The 18137-nt window shown below is 47.2% G+C and overlaps 1 protein-coding gene across 2 annotated transcripts; it reads right to left on the bottom strand.

Moving 5' to 3' along the window:
* Window positions 1-1335: 1335 nt before the first annotated feature.
* Popdc2 (popeye domain containing 2) lies at window positions 1336-17778 on the bottom strand. Of its 2 annotated transcripts, none has more exons than XM_051191473.1 (4): window positions 16977-17778; window positions 11047-11155; window positions 4803-5211; window positions 1336-1975 (listed from the first exon to the last, which is right to left on the bottom strand). In XM_051191473.1, exons 1-4 carry the CDS (start codon window positions 17465-17467, stop codon window positions 1890-1892), a joined length of 1095 nt encoding a protein of 364 aa, XP_051047430.1. In that variant the 5' UTR covers window positions 17468-17778; the 3' UTR covers window positions 1336-1889. The 2 variants fall into 2 exon arrangements, with proteins under 2 accessions (XP_051047430.1, XP_051047429.1); XM_051191472.1 differs by having other exon boundaries at window positions 4662-5211; window positions 16977-17775.
* Between the last annotated feature and the right edge of the window lie 359 nt (window positions 17779-18137).

The raw sequence follows: 18137 nt of genomic DNA, 5'->3' as shown, positions 1-18137 counted from the left end.
CAAACCTCTGTTCATTGAAAGACACCATTTAGAGGAAAAAGAATGTACTGGGGGAAAATGTGTAAAAGTCAGCAGAATATTTTTAACTTGATTATTTAAAACATTTCTATAAATTAGCAAGGAAAAAAAATCAAGCAAATGAGAAATAGCTAACAGACTAGATAGACTAGCCACTTCATAACAGAAACACCCACATGGGGGTGGATGGGGCTGGAGAGATGGCTCTGTGGTTAAGAACACCTGTTACACAACAATGATGAATGGAGTTGGATTCTAGCAGCCATGTAATGAGCCAAGCGTACCGGCACTTTAGCCCCAGAATTGAGGAAAGGGGGCAGGTTAGTTGGAGTTTGGTAGCCTTCAGGCTAACCAAGTAAGGGGGAGGGGGGCAGAAAAGAAAAGATATCCAACCTTCATATTCATCAGGAAAGTGAAAACTGTAACCACGATGAAATGATGCTATTCATACCCAAAGGCAAAGATTAGAATGGAAGAAAATCATGACAACTACTAGAGAGGGAGTCGCAAACATTGCTGAAAGGAATACAGATTGGTACAACTACTTAAGAAAAGGATTTGGCAGAATCCACTGTAGGTTAACATGTACACACTGGATGCCTTGTTCTTGAGGTAGGTATATGAAATGCAAATGTATGAGTATCGAAGCATCTGTTCAAGGATGTCCACAGGAACACTGTTTTAATCACTCCAAGATGGAAACCATCCAAGGGCATACCAACAGAAGAATGCATCACGGTATGTTCCTACACTAGAGAGCTACATGTCAGCAAGAGCCAACCACTGGAGTTGGGGCAAGCTTCTCCAGCTGATTAGTCCTCAGCTGTTTGAGTTTCCTAGTCTCTCTACAGACAGTTGACTGAGGAGGCCTTTGAGATGACTCCTGTTCCACACTCGTGCTGAAAGCAATAACATGAGAGATAGCATGGAGCTGGGTGGGCACGGAGTAGTAACAACCCCAGGTGGTCCCCACTGCAGGAGCAAAACAAATGACTGCAACAATTTTATGCCACTGTATTAGTGATAGGTTTTATACCGCATTGTAAGGAAAACACAACATAGAATATACTCTGCAAAGCATGGTGGTGTACACCTGTAATTTTAACATTCAGGAAGGGGAGGCAGGAGGAATGCCAATTCAAGGTCAGCCTCAGGAACAGTAGTAAGCTATTGTCTCAATCAAAATAAATAACCAGCTAGAAAGAGAGCAGAGGAGATTCAACTTGTAAGTCACTTTTAAATGTTTAAGGAAATAAAGCAAATTGGCTAAGCTTGTAAAATTTCTTCTAAGAGCTATCATTTAATACTAGATTCATAAACAGGACATGATTGTATTTTAAACTTAAAATTGAAGAAAATATTAGGATTTACAATTTTCTTTTTCAATAGAAACTTATTTGGGAACAAAAAAGTAATCACGGAGAAAAGTCATTGGATCCTTTCAGACAATTGAAAGCGACAACATCAGGAGAGGCGAGGCGTGATCTAGTGAATGGATGTTGGAGGTCATGCCACGTCATGGGTGCTCTACCCAGTCAGCTCATTGAATCCTCACAACAGCCCAGTGAGGTGAGTTCATAGCTCCACTTGACAGACCAGGCTCAGAGGCTACATAACCAGCCAAGGTCCCACAATCCATAAAAGATGGAGTCGGGCCTGATGCCTCTGGACCCTCCTCCTCTGAGGGAGGTTCATGAAGGTACGTTTCTCTGTGTCACCCTTGGGGTCGTTGGGGTGCTGGCATGGCATGCCCATCCCCCATCTTTCCCCAGATCTTTCTGATGGTTGAGAGGAGGGGTGTGAGTCCAAGTGGCCATCCAGGGAACATGGAAGAGAGCTGTCTAGCCATACAGACAATGGCTCTGTAATCCTCAAAGCTCAGGGGTGTGGGTTGGAGCCAAAGGGGCCTGTGCTTTGGACATAACCTGAGAAGAGTTCTGGAGAGGAGGTCTGGAAGCTGTGGGGAGAAACAGAAGAAGAAGTTAATTAGCACCTAAATCCAGAGGGCTTGCACAAGATCACGGGATCTCTGTTAGGTTTCCATTTCCCCTGTGGACCCTACGCCCAACGCCTAGCCGTGGGCAGTTGTGCCTTTCAGTTCTTTCATTCTGGAATATGGGGGCACGGGGTCCACTTCTGAAGTTATCTAGCACTGTCTCTTAGTCTACAGTTCTTCCCTCCTCTAACGCCACTGCCAGGATGCATGCTGCTCCCAGTCTGCTCACAGATCATAAGACAGACAACCCCAGCCCTGCACTGCAATTCAGCAAGCTTTCTAAGACCCCCCCACCACTCATTTCTACACAGGGTGGAAGAAGAGGGCTGCAGTACAGCACTGTAAGAAATACTGAGAACTGTGAAGGGAGGGGCTGCTGCCCCAGACCTGACCGACACAGGGGCCTCTGCCATCGGGTCAGTCACTGTGCAGACTCCAGCGTCTGCCAACCTAAGAACAAAACAGCCTAGGAGCTGTTTACTCGCACTGGCAGCCATCGGCTTTCCCGTCTGAAGGTAGGTTTCAGGGAGGGAAGGAGAAGCCGCCAGTCACATGGAAGCTGTCTAAAATATGACCGATTATGACTACCGTCTTTGGAATGCTTAGTGGTTTGAAAGTAAAAACCACCTGTTGTTTCCTTCCTCTCTGTGATTTAAATAACAGAGGGATAAACACAGGAGGATCTGGAGGCAAACCATGGTTCTGGGGAAGCTCCTATGACAGTTTGGAATCATTCTCACAGGGGAGAATTGAGTTCAGGACTGGAGGTTAGCAGGTATGAGCAATGGATTGCCCCTGTGGTGTGAATCACACACACTGTGTGTGTGGAGCTTGTGCAAGGACCCCAAGACTTCTTACAAAGTGAGTTAGGCCTCAGAGTTTCCTGCTGAGGTGATTTCTAATGTTGACATGAAGTATATTCTGCCCTCATTGCTCCTCATTGCTGAGGAGCCAGGCACAAAAGTTCTAGGCTCCTTATTTCCCATGCTGCCTGTCCTCTGATGTTAGTGAAACATCCTCCAAGTCGGGACTTTGGAGGCTCTATTTGGATGGTTTTCTTTATCCTCAGAGAAAATGGGTACTGGCCTTGGAGGAGTTAGCATTCAAAATTAGCAAAATGGAGACACAGGTTGGTTACTTAGGGAAGAGAAGGGAGAGCAAAGTCACAGATTGGGCAAAGGTGTGTGTGTGTGTGTGTGTGTGCGCGCGCGCGCGCACATGACAGAACTAAAACAAAAACAAAAATGGAAGAAGTCAGGGGAAGATAGGGAGGAAAAGGGACACTTGAGCCACAAAACTGAGACAACAGGGACATGTAGAAATCAGGAATGGAAAAGAGGCAGAAGTCAGAACTCTGTGAGCTGAAGAGGTTGGACAGCATGAAGTGCCCACCGGTCACACTGGTCAGCAATGGGGCAGGAGGTGTGGGAAGACAGAGTGGGACCAGTGAGCAGGAAAGTAAACTAAGCTATGGTGGGTCTCATAGCCTTGGAATTGCTCTAGGGGAGACAACATCGTCTGCATCTCTAAAGCCGGTGAGCTAGCCGATAAAAAACTAACACCTGGCCAACAACATAATATCAAATACAGAGTCTCTGTATATTATTTGGGGCTGGCTGCGTGGCGGCAGGACAAGACCAGGCGGCAGGCGGAAAAACCGTACTTCTTACACATGGCCTTAATCTTGCTTGCCTCTCTCATTGGTATGAGGACTGTTTTGGAAATACACACCCACTCATTCACTCCGTACACCTTGGAGGCCTTCTGTACCGGGCTAGTTCCTCAAATCTACCGGTGCTTCCCAAAGAACGATAGGTCCCTGCAGTGGCTCCCCTGTTACTTAAAACACCTTCGACTGTGGGCAGTGGGGTTTTCCTCAGGAAAAGCCAAGCCTCCACCACTGTTGGGTAGAGCCCGGAGGAAAATGTCACAGTATTGTTAGATCAATCTGGGGAATATAAAAGTGACTTCCTAGAACTAGGAGAACAGCCTTCCTGGAAATCCTACTTGCACGGGGAGGCCACCAGGGGCCAGGTCCAGGCCACTGCCCACATGTGTGGGCTGCTGGGGAAAGCCAGGCTGCTCTACACCTGTCACAGTCAAGTTTAAATCAAAGCAGTGTCCAGGCCTCTGCCTGAGTGGCCAGCACGTTTGCCACAAGACATGATCATTTGCTTGCCAAAGCTATGTGCCTAGCATCACCAGTCTCTTTGACTTTAACAGTCCTTCCTAGTCAAGTCTTAAAGACAGCTACTTCCCAGAACTTATCTGCACACCAGGGAGACCATCAGTAGAACCATGCCAGCATTCTCTTCCCTTTGAAATACACCCCACAGACAAAAACCTCCTTAGTCCCAGCCAGTGCTTTTAGCTGTTAGCAAAATCTAGACCCCCCACACACACCCCCTCAAAAGATTAGCCACCTACTGGCCTGCTCAAAATGTCAATCAGCCCATTCTCTGAAATGCAACCACAGCCATGAGTAGGTTTAGAAAATCCTTCAGGCAAGCATGCGCCTGCTGCGAGCGCGGGGTTGGGTTATAGCCGCAGCGAGTCCTCTGAGGGACTCAGAAGCAGTGCTCCTGCCCTGGGAAGCCGATAGGACCTGCACTGGCAGGAAAGGGCACATTCACCTCAGCATACTTACACAGGATCCTTAGCTGGTGGCTGTGCCCGTGTTAGTTCCGCCCTCACCTCATGTACTCCCCATCACTCCTATAATCCATAAACGACTCTGATCCCGAAACCTCCTCAAAATCCTCCAGCACCAGACTGGTTGAGTCCTCACCCAGGGTGCCACTGTCAGGCCTGGACATCCGGGCCCGGGGCAGAGGCGCAGGGAAGTTGGTGGTGGCTGGAGGTGGGGAATAACGGGGTGTTGGCAAGATACAGATGGGCCTGGCCTGGGCAGAGGACACAGCTGCCTCAAAGGCTTCTTCATCATCCTTTTCAGACTCGGGTCCCCCATCTGAGGCTGAAGACCCCAGCACGTGGTAGAGGCTGGGGAGACGGATGTCGAAGCGCAGCCCAAACTTAGCGAACAGTTTGTCATTGAGAGTGTAGAGCTTCTCAGAGATGTCATAGCCCAGCAGGGCTGAGAAGAGGCGGGAGATGTATCGCTCTCTGCTCAGAAGAAGGTGGAGGTTTTTCCGGGGCCAGGAAATGTAGCTGCATTCGGTCTCAGCAGTCAGCGTGACCTGAGGGGTTAGGAGCAGAGAGGTTTAAAGTATAGGGAAACGGAGCTGTTTTGATTTTGGTAGCTCTCTATGGCCTAGCAGCAAGGAAGTCCAGGAACAGGCTTCTGAGTGCACCGTGATGGGCATGCCCTATGTCAGGATCTGGGGACAGTCCCATGCTCACTTGCCGATGGATGGATGGATCACCTGGAGTTTCAGTCTGCTCGTCCCTTCTCCTTGGCTCCTTCATTCTGTGGTTCCACTGCTGATAACAACAATGGCTGCTAAAGACTCTTAGTAGGATGATGAGAAAGGGAGGGAGGCTTCCCAGGCAGGGCACTGAAGAGAGGTCAAACTGAAGATGGTTCTGTTTTTTTAAGAACAAAGAACTGAGAGCCAGGCTTGGTGACTAACACCTGTAATCCCAGCTACTTGGGTGTTTGATAAGTTCAAGGCCAGCATGGGCACCTTAGAGGAGAAACGCAAGGTCTTGGGAGGAGAAACTCAAGGTCTGGGGAGGAGATAACTTGGTGGATGAGTGGTAGAGCAGTTGCCTAGCATGTGTGCATAAGGCCCAAGGCTAATTTCCAACATCAGGGGGAGGAGAACCAAGTACTGTGGCATGGTCACCAAAAGGGCCGATGGGAAAAGTTTGTTTAGAGAAAAGGCTACAGATTTAAGCGAGCCAAGATGTACCAGATAAATGGAGCACTAGGGGTTCGGGTCCCCGAATCTGCTCTTGACTTGGTTGCAAGTCTGAAGGATCTCAGGACTCCAGGAAGAATAAAGGCCTGGAAGAAGACACTCATAAGCAGAGTGGAACAGGTCCCCTTATTCAGTTATGTATTTGAGGGTCTAGGAAATTCTGCATATTCACTGTGCCAGGGATGCAAACTAGATTACGTCAGCAGGAGAAGTAAGCAAAGATGTGAGCTCAGCACACAGTAGGCCTCCATAATCCTGCTAAAATGATGGGCTAGGCATGGTGGCTCATGTCTTATAAAGCCAGCACTCAGAAGGTGGAGGTAGTGGGCCAGGAACTGGAAGCCGCCTTTGGCTACCTAGTGAGTTCTAGGGTGGCCTGAGCTACAGAGTGAGGCCCTGTCTCTAAACCAAAGCCAAAGATGAGCAGCAAAGCTAAGATTAAAATGGAATCGTTCCAAGAATAGTATACAAAAGGGCTTAAACTTAGACAATCTGTAATGATCTGGTTGATCATTACACCCTCTGGCTGGCAGGGTCAGGCTGTGTTTGTGAGTGGAGAAGGGGAGAGTGGTGGAGATGGACACTGAGGCTAATCTTTACTGAGCTGAGATGTGCCAGGCACTGTGTTGGGTGCTTTATACTAATTATGAAATATGGTTTGTCCTTTGGAGCATTCTGTGTTAGAGACTATCTACAACCCCTCCAGTCCTTGTCTTTCAGGGCTAGAAAGATGGCTTGATCGGTTAAGAGCATTTGATGTTCTCGCAGAGGACCTGAGTTTGATTCCCAGCAGGCACATCAGGCAGCTCACAACTGCCTAAAACTTCAGCTTCAGTGGATCTAAAGCCTCTGGCCTCTACAGTTACCTGCACTCATGTGTGCATATCTGCTCCCACCCCGCAAACTAAAAATAAATCTTTTAAAAAGACACAAATTAAAAAAAATAATCTGTCCTTGCCTACTTGACCTTCCATCTCTCCCTTCTCCTTCTCATCGCCCTCTGGACCACTCCTCCACTTCTTATTCTCCACAGCTCCCTGCCTTGTCTGGATGTTAGACCAGCACCCTAAATTAGTCATCAGGTCCAGGTGCTGGTTTCTGGCTTCAGTGTTACCCCTTCGCCAGCTGTGTAACATCCATTAAGTTACTATGTCCGGCATGTCGCCTCTGAGAGAATATGCTGAAGAGAACACTCACAATCTGTCTGGTGCCAGTGGCTGAGCGTGTGGCTGTCACACTCAGTCATAGCCTCTGCCCTATATGTCCTTGCCAGAAAAAAATCTCTGACAAGAAACTGGTGCCAACCACAGAGCAGTTATACCTGACGAAGCCCTGACTTGGATGATGTCAGTGTCTGTAAGGACAGACACTGTGATTATGGGCTTTCCCCTGTGTGGGCTGTTAATGCTTCCATTAAAAAAATAAATAAGTAAAATATAAAACTCTTTTTCTTTGCCTTACTTTCGTGATATCATTATATTTATCCCCTGTTTTAGTAAACTCTACAGAACCCTGTCTATACTTACTGTTTCCTTTTTGCTGACTTGCTTTTTGGCAAATAAGGTTGTCAATCATTGTTCCTGTCAATCAAGACCCCCAGTGGCCTCTCGGTCAGTTGCACTCTGCTGGGTCACCTTGCTCTGACAGACTGTCTTCCTGGGCTTCTCCAGATGCCAAACAGTCCTCAGGCAACCTCCTGACTTCTGTCCAGGTTCACTTTGCTTTCTTTTTCTCCCCAACTTCTTAACAGAAGAGGCCAAGTTCTCAACCAGGTCTCTATCCCCTTATTCATTGAGGCAATGCTATCCTGTCCAACGGCTTTTAGTGTTATCTGCATAAAACCATCCCCAAGTTTATCTCTCAAGCCCGCACCTCATTCCTGGATTCCAGAAGACTATTCCAACTGCCTTTGCAACATCCCCACTGTCCAATATGAAGCAAACTGAACACATCCCAAGATGCACTTCCCCTCTGAAAAGCTCCACCTGTAGCCACCGCACCCTTCTGGTGCTCGGGTCAGAGGCCTCCTTCTTCATTAATTAGGCTCCACTTGTTGGAAAACCTTTTGGGCTCCCTCCATAAAATATATGCTCTGGCTCTCATGTGATCTGGCTCCCACGACAGCTCTGCAGCTTCCTCTTCTGATAGCTGCACATCACCTCCAGGTGCTCCTCTGTCTGTACCTGAAACCTGCAGCTCTCCCTCAGGACTTTAGCACTTGCCCTGTCCTGTGTCTCATAGATGATCAGAGTACACACTGTCTACTCTCAAGCCTTTCCTCAGCCGTCACCTGTTTTAAAAGGGCACCCATGAACAATCTTAGACTGTTCTCTGCTGTTCTTTTAATTACTTTCCAACATATTCAACTATTTGTTATATCTAGGGTTTATTTTTGTCTCTCCTGCTAGAATGCAAACTGAATAAGGGCAGAATCTATGCTGTTTAATGATGTATTCTAAATCCTTTCAGCAGTACCTGACATATACTGAGCTCCCCATAAGCACCTCTGAAGGGAATAAATGATGCAAGTGAACACTAACAGTCCAGTGTGTTGTCAAACAACCTAGTGCCACTTTCTCATGTCTTATACACTCCTTCCTTAGAGTCAGGAGAGATGGCTCAGTGGCTAAGAGCACTTCCTACTCTTCCAGAGGCACCCATGGCAGGCCACTTACAACAGCCTGTAATTTCAGCCAATGCCCTCTTCTGATCTTCCAGGACACTGCACCCATGGGCACATACCATCACCATCACGTACACATACACACATAACTAAGAATAAAAATCCTTCCCTAAAGATTCTCTAGAAATCTACTTTCTTTTATTTGTGTGTGTGTGTGTGTGTGTGTGTGTGTGTGTGTGTGTGTGTTGGGGGTATGTGTGTATGAGTTTGTATGTGTATGTTAAGGAGCATGTATGTATATATGTATGTGGGTGTGCTTGCCTGTGCATGTACATAAGGAGGCAGAAGTTGATTTCAAGCACCTTTCTCTATTGCTTTACATTTTTTTTTTTTTTGAGATTTAACCTAGCATTTGATTCAACTAGAGTGGCTGGCCAGCAAGCCCCCAGATCTGCCTGTCTCTGGCTCTCCCAGTTCCGGGGTTACCAGTACATGTCACCATGCCCTGCTTTTTGTTGCATGCTAGTGATCTTAATTCAGCCCCTAACGCTTGCACAGAAAGCATTACCTATCGCACCATGCCCCTAACCTCCAGAAATCTCCTTTTTTTTTTTTATTGGTTCCCACAAGCAGGACTGTCTGTGATAAAGTTTTGATAAGTACCAAGCTTTTCTTTATGAGAACATACATAAATAGGACAGGAGTCCAGTAGAACAGGACACAGATTGTAGGCTAATGATAAAATCTGTGGGACGTGCCTGTGTTCTGCTCTTGACAACTATTAAAGGGGCACAGTGCCACCAGTCAGCAGATCTGGGGTAACTGGACTGTGAGAGCTGTGATGGGAGGCTGAGAGGTGTGTTAAATGTGTTGTGAACTGTAATTTAGCCAGTCACTAGAATTGCCCTACCAATCAACAAAGCTATATAGGAGGCAAGATCAGGATGAACTGTAACCCAGCAACATTTGATATCTGCAAAGAGGAAATGGGACTTAACGCAGCCCACAGCAAGGGAGTGGATCCCATTGCTTCTAAGTGAGGCACACAACACATACAAGGGAGGAATATGAGCATGCTTACATTCCAGGCCCAGAGGCCATCTGGGGTAACAGCCTCTCCTTTGTCACATCACCACCTGCTCCTCCCCGTCAGGGCTCTATTCTGGTGTGGCTGGCTCCAGCCACTGAGCTCTCCTGGTCATTCTCCTGGCTGAGGGAGTTCCCAGAGAATGCCTCTGGGTGAGACAGAGATGGTAGGGATGAGACACAGGTTGTGAGATTGGAGGGGGTCAGTGGCTAGTAGCCCTGGCAATGGCAGCAGACTGCGTCTCTGACAATCTCAGCATAGAGCTAAGAGCTAGGATTAGGACGGAAGCTGGCCCAGACAGTGGCATTGCCTGGCATGTGTCTGTTCCGGGGTTAGCTCATTTGCTGACTAGAGGACTCTCTGGTAGACGTCACAGAAGACACAAAGACCCTGGGACAAGCAAACTGTCTGGCAGAGTCCCTAAGAGGGAACTATTCTCATGATGCACCCTTCATTTCTTAAAGAAAAAACAAAAATAGACAGTAGATCCAGGCTCCTTCTTGGCTTTGCCACTTTCTAGCTGAGTGCATGATGCTTTGGAACCTGAGGTAGATTGTCTGTTAAACAGAGCAACAGTAATATCCAATCTAGCAACCTGTGTGAATCAGCAAGGCAATACAATATGCAGTGGGTGCCACATTCTAGCCATCAGCACTCCAGAACCACAAATGTGAAGGGCTGCAGAGAGGTCAGCATGGACTGAGTGGCCAGGGTCTCGGGGACCTGGTCGGTGTGAGTGACCCATCCAGTCACCAGAGACACCGACTGCTTATGGGCAATCAGTGCAGTAAAAACTGCATTCTTGGGACTGTGTTTTGGAGTGTGGAGACAATGACAGAGATGGGGACAGAGATAGAAAGATGGAGATGTCTCCATGAGGTTAGAATAGACAGCAACGTGCACACGGCCAGGGCAAACACAGGGAAGAGCAGAAGCAGGCAGATGGCGGCCGTAAGCTGTACAGCGTGGAGGTGGGAAGCTGAGCAGCTCTCATAGAACAGTGCTGGGGAGCATGGCGGCTTGTTCAGACAGTGCTGGGGAGCATGGCGGCTTGTTCAGACAGAGAGGCATCAGCGGGGTCAAGGTATGCAGGTGCTGGTATTCAGCAGAGCTAGAGTAAGTAGTGTGAGCCAGAAGGGCTAGAGCTGCAGCCAGGCAGAGAGTGCTAAAGGTTCAGTTACTTTATGCAGGATGGGTTTTTAAATTCTGTACGCATTAGTCTTCTATAGGCATATGAGTGACGTGACTGCCTGTCAGGGACCAATACCACCCTTCCGTCATCCCCGGACCCCACCTCTTCTCCCACAGAAGGCAGAGGTCATGACCTCACCCACTCTCAGCATCACACCTGGTGGTGGACAAAGGACAGACAGGAGAGAGGGAGGCAGCGAGGTTGGGGGCTCACAGTAAGCAGTGCCTGCCGCCACGGGGCTCCTATTACCTGGAAGGTGCCCTCCTCAGAAGGCTGCAGCGATTCCCACTCAGGAGAGTCCATGAACTGGTAGGGAAAGATGTAGTGCAGAAACTGCCCATCCTGGCTCACTCGAACCCTGGCAAGAGGAGAGAAGACACTGAATGGGAAACGATAATGACTGCTCGTGTGCCCTCTGTCAACGTCACTTATTCCTGATTAGCTCAGATCCTCCAGCAGACATACCCAGCTAAAGTGTGGAGAGGCCAAAGCGGATCTGACACAACTAAATAGGAGACTAAGCTCTAGTGGCCCTCCTCCTCCTCACCATACATGCTTTTCTACTCCACACTGCAGAACTAGATGCCTAGAGGGGAGGATACTAAACTCTTAGGAGCCTAGCAGAGTGGCTCGTGTGTGTATGAGCCTAGCATTGTGGATCATGTGTGTGTGTGTGTGAGAGCTCATGAATGGCTACTCGACACTTGGAAGGCTGCGGCAGGGGGGTTGCAATGAGTGTGAAATCAGCCTGGCCTACATAATAAGTGCCAAGCCAGAAAGGATGTAAGACCCTGTATAATCACTACCACCACCATCACCAACACACACACACACACACACACACACACACACACACACACACACACCAAAGAAGGAGAAAGAGGAGAAGAGGAAGGGGTAAAAATGAAGGGAGGGAGGGTGGGAGAGAGGACTCCTGAAAGCTACCTTAGAAATGGGCCTTATCCCAAAGCAATCACAAACATCTCTGAAGGTGAGGTCTGGACACTATCAGTTTAAGAATCTCCCCAATCAGCTGGGAGATCAAAAAAGTGAAATGTTTGTTTGTATGTTTGTATTTTTTATTTTTATTTCTTTTAAAATTTTCTTGGGGGGAAGTAATTCTACAAGGGTGAAGGGTAAACACAGAGGGACTGGGAAATGAGTGGGGTTGAGGTGCATAATGTAAAATTCCCAAAGAATCAATAAAAAATTATGTTTAAAAAGAATCTCCCCAGTAATTCCACTAGGAATCCAGGATGCAAACCACTGTGCTGGGGCTCTGCTGTCCATTAACCTGTTCAATTGAGAGTGACAATCATTAAGATTAAGAATAGTTCGCAGTCTAATCACACTCACCACACCCCAAGTGCTTCAGTCTGTAGCTGTGTGCAGCCTGTGGCTGCGTATTGTACAGCATGGATGTAAAATGCCGACATTGTCGTAGAAGATGCTGCCCTACTGTTCCTCTTCCTGGCAGGCTACATGAGCAGCAGTACTGAGGATAGCACATGTTTGCAAGGGAACGGAGACAGCATGTGAGAAAGACAGATGGATACTCCACATGTGCCTGCCCGTCAGTCATCACAGCAATGAGAGGTAGACCTCTCTCTCTCTCTCTCTCTCTCTCTTTCTCTCTCTCAGTTTTACAGTCAAGAAAACAGATGGCCAGGAAAACTTAAGATGATATGGCTACCAGGAGACAAAACTGAGATTCTGTGTTCTCACCATGACGTCGTGTTCCTAGAGTTTTGGGTAGGTGGTGGTGAACACTTTCAACCTCACCCTTCTCTACCTCGTTCAGTGGACGGTCCTGGGATGCACAACTAGCCCAGCGCCACTCCAACCTCATCTGTGAGACTCTGGAACTGGAGTGGTCACTGTTACTTTGCTTTCCAAAACAGACAACTACCAGACATTGCTTAAACTAGCACACTCTTGTGTTCAGGAACTAAAACCTCGTCTCTCATATATGGAATTCAGACTTTATAAAAGGATGTGCCCCAACTGGCCACAGGGAAGGAAAAAATCTAAAGACATACAGAATACCCAGTAAACATGATTTTATGTTATTCCAGCCTGAGGACAGGCTGCATGCCTTTCTCTAAGTTAGGAAAGAAATCTTTTTGTTTGTTTGTTGTTTGTTTGTTTTCTAGAGGAGCCCCCCCACATCAACTAGATAGAATGGGTTTCTGTAGCTGCAGCCAAGAATTCTAATTATTTTTGTATTTTTATGGATATAATTATTTCACACTATCAACAAGTTAAGCTACTACTCTGGCCTTTCTTATGAGCTCAGATTTGTTTTACAGCTCAGGGTTAGCAACCCCATGAGTGCTGTTTTCTGTCTCTCTAGCCTTATGGCCAGCACCTACCCTGATGCTTTGTTCTTGCAGAGAAGGGACCTGCCCATCAGCAGTATGCCTGGATAAAGTGAGTGGTTTGGGATATGATGCAGGATTTAGATATAGATCAATATCCAGTAAAGGCCTTTTCCTCCTGTCTCCAGAAAACCCAGGCTTTCACACTTTCCTTCTCTTTTAAAGTGAGTTAGTCTGGTAAAGATGGGAAGAGGCAATCAGACCTCACTGGCACACATGCCCACTTGGAAGGAGCTGGCCGTTCATCACTTCAGGAGCTTTTCTAACTAAACCAATATTCATGGAGCTCCCCCGCCCCCACCATGTTCCTGAACACCGGGGGGCTACAGCGGTGGGATTAATCTGGCCTGTGCCTTTGAGAAGTTCACAGCCGAGTGGAAACCCCAAGCACACACACAACTGGCTACAAATCAGTGTGCTGAGTACTGGGGCAGAGCAGGCTCACAGAAGGGGGAGAGGACAGAGCCTGCTTCTGTGCAGTGAGCAGACTTCTCAACGGTGGCATTCCATGTGAGTTCTGAAGAATAAACTGGTTATTGATGAGCAGGTAAGGATGGGGATGGGCAGAGGTCTGGGAAATGTAATGGGACAACCTGTGTTTGTTTGTTTGGTTGGTTGGTTGGTTGGCTTTTTGCTTGCTTTGTTTTTTCAAGACAAGGTTTCTCTGAGTAACAGCTCTGGCTGTCCTGGAACTTACTCTGTAGACCAGGATGACCTCAAACTCACTGAGATCCATCTGCCTGCCTCCCAAGTGCTGGGATTAAAGGCATGCACCGCCGCCGCCTGACTTGAGCCTATTCTTAAACACCTTGTGCTTCTCCTTCTCCATGCTGCTGGAGTTTCAGCTGGATGTGTGATTACACAGCTAAAAGCTAAGACTTCTTACATCCTTTGCTGCTAGGTTCAGCCAGGGGGCTAAGTTCTGGCCAATGAACTATTAGCACCCTTGAGTTTCCTCTCAGTGAATGCATAGATATATGCATGAGCATGCAAATTACCGAAGACTATTACTAGTGACTAAGTAATTACCTATTATATGATCACCCAAAGAAGAAAGCTCTCAAACCAAGCTAGTACAGAGTCAGTCACTGATGGCAGAAACACACTCACTACAAGACTAGGAAACATATGCAGACTGCCTGGATGATGCAAGAGAAAATCAGGTGTTACATTTTCCTACCTCAGGGCCTTTGCATACATTGTCTTTAGCTGGACCAGCTTCCCTCATGGCTGAGCAGACTCCTTGCGGGAGTCTGTCTGACCTCCCAGAAAAGGAAGATCCACATGCTCTCTTTACATTTAGCATCTCTCTTTGGGAATGCCATGTTCATGATTAACTACCGTGGCACATAATTATTATTGACTTAAGTTTCATGAATTCAAGACAATATTTGTTATGTCTGTATCTTGAGTCTTACCACTCTTAAGAAATGTCTGAAGAAGGCAGGGGGAAATAGAAGGAAGGAGGGAAGGAAAAAAAAAGCAATGAATGGATGAACAAAGGTGTGTGTGTGCGTGTGTGTGTGTGTGTGTGCGTATGTGTATTAAAACCTCAAGAAAAAGCATCTCTAAGGAAGGAAGACACCAAGAAAGAAGGGAGCCTGTGGTAGATATCATTTCTCCTCATCATCTCTTCAGGTAAGGAAGCTGGCTCCCAATGCACACCATCAAGATGGTGTCTGGCTAATGTAGAACCAGGCTGCAAGTACATTGAAGTGGTTTGTAACATGTGACTGTATCCTTTAGCATCAGTGTCCTCCTTGACCACATAGGTGGCATCCCATTTCCTTGTATTGTAATAGCTCAGCCTGTTAGTCACCTGTTCAGGGGGGTGGTACATGGAGGAGTTGGTACATTTCATCATCTATGAAACTGAAAGAGTTAAGTATAGTTTAGCAGGGTGACAGTCTTTGAGGAGGTCACTTTGTTTCTCCAAATGTTGGGATGGCTGTCTTTGTCAAAGTCAAACAAAAAGGCTCCAGGTAACATTCTACATAGGAAAGGGAGGTCTGCATGAGAGGCCTGCACTTCCTGGCACAGAAGGAGTCTTCTCTGTAACCAGGGTGCATTCAGTATCACCCTAGTTCAGATGCAGTGATTCAACTCTTAAATTCAGAGCCCAGTCATTGGCTAGAAGCCTTTCCCACTTGTTCATTCATCCAGCAAAGCTGAGACAGGACAACAGTGAAGGATGACAAGTCAAAAAGAACAATAACAAAACCCTTTCTCCAAACCTTGAGAATCAAGAGAAAACTCAGAACAGCCTGGTTTCTAACTGTTGATGCCAGTCAGCTGATGTGAAGTATATTAGGAAAGCTATGAAGAAAAGCAAGCCTTATTTCCCCCTTCCCAGGGGCACAGGTTCATACAAGCTCACAGTAAATCTGTCATATACAAGACATCAGAACCACCTGAATATGGTATGTTGTTTCTGATAAATGAACACCAGGAAGAGGAGAGGTCCTGGTCATGAGAAGCAAACAGCATGGATCCCATAAATGAACACATTCCTTCCATTCATTGTTCGTCTTGTAGGCATGGAGCACACAGGCAATATTCACAGTGCATACTTGTCTACAGGTCATGGCATTTGCTCATACTGTCAATTCACTCGTGAATTGACACCAAAATACTCTCCCTTCATAACTCAATCAACCCATGTCTTCTGAGTTAAAAAACAAAAAGCATAAAGCCAAGGTCTACATAACAATTTGGATTCTATAAATTCAGATATAAATGCATGTTATGACTTTGACAGTAGTTATTTCTCCTCTTCGTAGCTGGCCATCTTTGTTTGTTTTCCTCCCCTCCCTCCATCTCTCCTTCCTTCCCTTCCTTTCTTCCCTTTCCCTTCCTTTTCTTTCCCCTCATCCTTCCATTTCCCTCTTCCCCTTTCTTTCCAGGGTGCTCTAATTATTGTCTTTCTTAGCCACACATGATCTCTGGCAAGGTGATGGAAGAGACTGTCTATGGTCAAGTGCTACGAGGCAACATTTCAAAGAATGCCCAAATGTTTATGAAGTGTTACACACAGAGCCCATGGAGTTTTCTCATGAAACACCAATGGTCACTGTTGCCATGGAAGCTAAGTGAACTCACTCTGATCATAAATCCAGCCAATGTCCAACTGTGGCATCACACTCTTCTGTCACCATGGGCTCTCAAATTACAGAGCCTCAATTACAGATCAGAGACCCTCAATAGAACAATTGGACTGGGAATAAGACTGAGCTAGTTCCTCTCTGCAGCTATCAGTACATGGGCCATACTCCAAAGCTTGTATAGAAGGTCTCAAATACAACAGGGTGCTTCCTTGATGCCCTGGCAGGAAACAGGATCACTGTAAACCTCCTGCTTCTGGGTTTACTCCTGTACATGGTTTGTACATATGGAAGGAACAAATCAATCTGATTGATATAGTCAGTTTTCAAAGCTCATAGAGAGGTTGCTGCAGTACAGGCAATACATTAGGGTATGTGAGTGGGGTGTGTGTGTGTGTGTGTGTGTGTGTGTGTGGTGGGGGTGGGGTATGTATTTCAGTTCTAGTCTCACCAGACTTTGCAGCAGCAAGTGAACACTGTCACCCTCCTTGATAGCCTGGAAGATGCCTCATGATCTAGTTTCCTTTTGGAAAGTGCCAAGAAAGAGGAAGCAGAGTCACTCCTAGAAAAATCTATTTGGGTTTGTTTGACTTGCCACATCCTTCCCTTGATGAAAGGGGACACGAAATGGAATGGGACACCAGGACATGGGAAGTGTGAGCTGGGGGAATTCCATTATTGACAACAAAGAAGAGCTTACCGGCCAGAGAGGAGCAGGGACAAGCGGTTGATGGGTGTCTCCCCCTCCACAGCATAGGTCTGCTCCGTAGCTAGTGTGAAGACCTGCTCTTGGCAGCAGTGAACAATTTCCTTGTAGACCTGCAGGGGCACCTGCAGGGGCAGGCACAGCGTCTTGTAGAGGAGATTGAACTCCTCAGGGAGGGTATTCACCCGAAGGCGGTATACCAGATGTGCCAGCTGAAGCAGGCAAGCCACGGTCAGCAGGAAGTTCCAAAGGACAATGTCTAGTCCACAGGCATCAAACCAGCCCCACAGCACATAGCAGAGGTAGCCTGGGCCCAGGATCCCAAAAAGATAGAAGCATCCGTACACTCCACTGCCTGCCATAAATCCCATGAGCAAGAAGCAGTTGGCCAGGTGGTAGACAGAACCTTCCATATCCGGCTTCCAGCTACTGCACACGGGGCCCCGCCAGAGGAGCTGGCCCAGTGTGCTGCTGTTGGCACTCATCTTTGGGGCTCTCAGGGCCTTTCCAGGCCTCTCCACAAAGGAAAAAAAAAAAAATCAATTAATCGGTACTCCCCGGTGGCTTCTCACCACCAACTCTACCTTTGCTGACAGGAATGCTTCTGGTGGCTCCGAGAAAGAATGCCAGAACATAGTACACTTCGTGGAAGATGGAAAACCTAGGTTTGTTGTTTGGGGTGGTTTGGTTTTTCTCCTTTTCTCTCCTCAGTACCACTCTCGCCCTCTCTGCAGCATTCCAGTAAACTTCTTCAGTGCCAGCTTTCTTAAGACAGCCTTCATATTTAGTTCTCAGAAAAAAAAAAAAAAAAAAAAAAAAAAAAAAAAAAAAACTCACATTGTCCTCAGAGAAAGTAGGATCACAACACCAGAAACTTCAGCAGCACGGGACGGTGAAGCCACATCCTGCTTTCTGTTGTTCCCAAGCAGAATGGGGCGTGAGAGCCAGCAGGAGAGACACACTTGTGTTCCATTTGGAATGCGTGTTCTGTTGGCACCGGAAGAAAGGGTGACCCCAGAGGCATACCATGTTTGGAATTGGAATCCAAGAGGTACTGGCAGTGACAGGAAACAGGCCAGGCTAACAGGCAGGCTGGTACAGCACTTAGCATACCTCCAGAGGACAAGATAAGACCCTGGGTCAACAGAGGCAGGC

The sequence above is a fragment of the Phodopus roborovskii genome, unplaced genomic scaffold (genome assembly GCF_943737965.1).
Source record: "Phodopus roborovskii unplaced genomic scaffold, PHOROB, whole genome shotgun sequence".
NCBI classification, from domain to species: domain Eukaryota; kingdom Metazoa; phylum Chordata; class Mammalia; order Rodentia; family Cricetidae; genus Phodopus; species Phodopus roborovskii.
This window is presented reverse-complemented; position numbering and strand designations above follow the sequence as displayed.

Bases quoted from the DNA above. Each gene is read 5' to 3' on its own strand.
- Popdc2 (XM_051191472.1), bottom strand. From the start codon at position 17,467: ATGAGTGCCAACAGCAGCACACTGGGCCAGCTCCTCTGGCGGGGCCCC. The intron at 11,156-16,976 runs GTAAGCTCTTCT...TCCTCTTGCCAG, and splicing joins TCCCTGCTCCTCTCTGGCCG to GGTTCGAGTGAGCCAGGATG. The intron at 5,212-11,046 runs GTAATAGGAGCC...CTAACCCCTCAG, and splicing joins CTGAGGAGGGCACCTTCCAG to GTCACGCTGACTGCTGAGAC.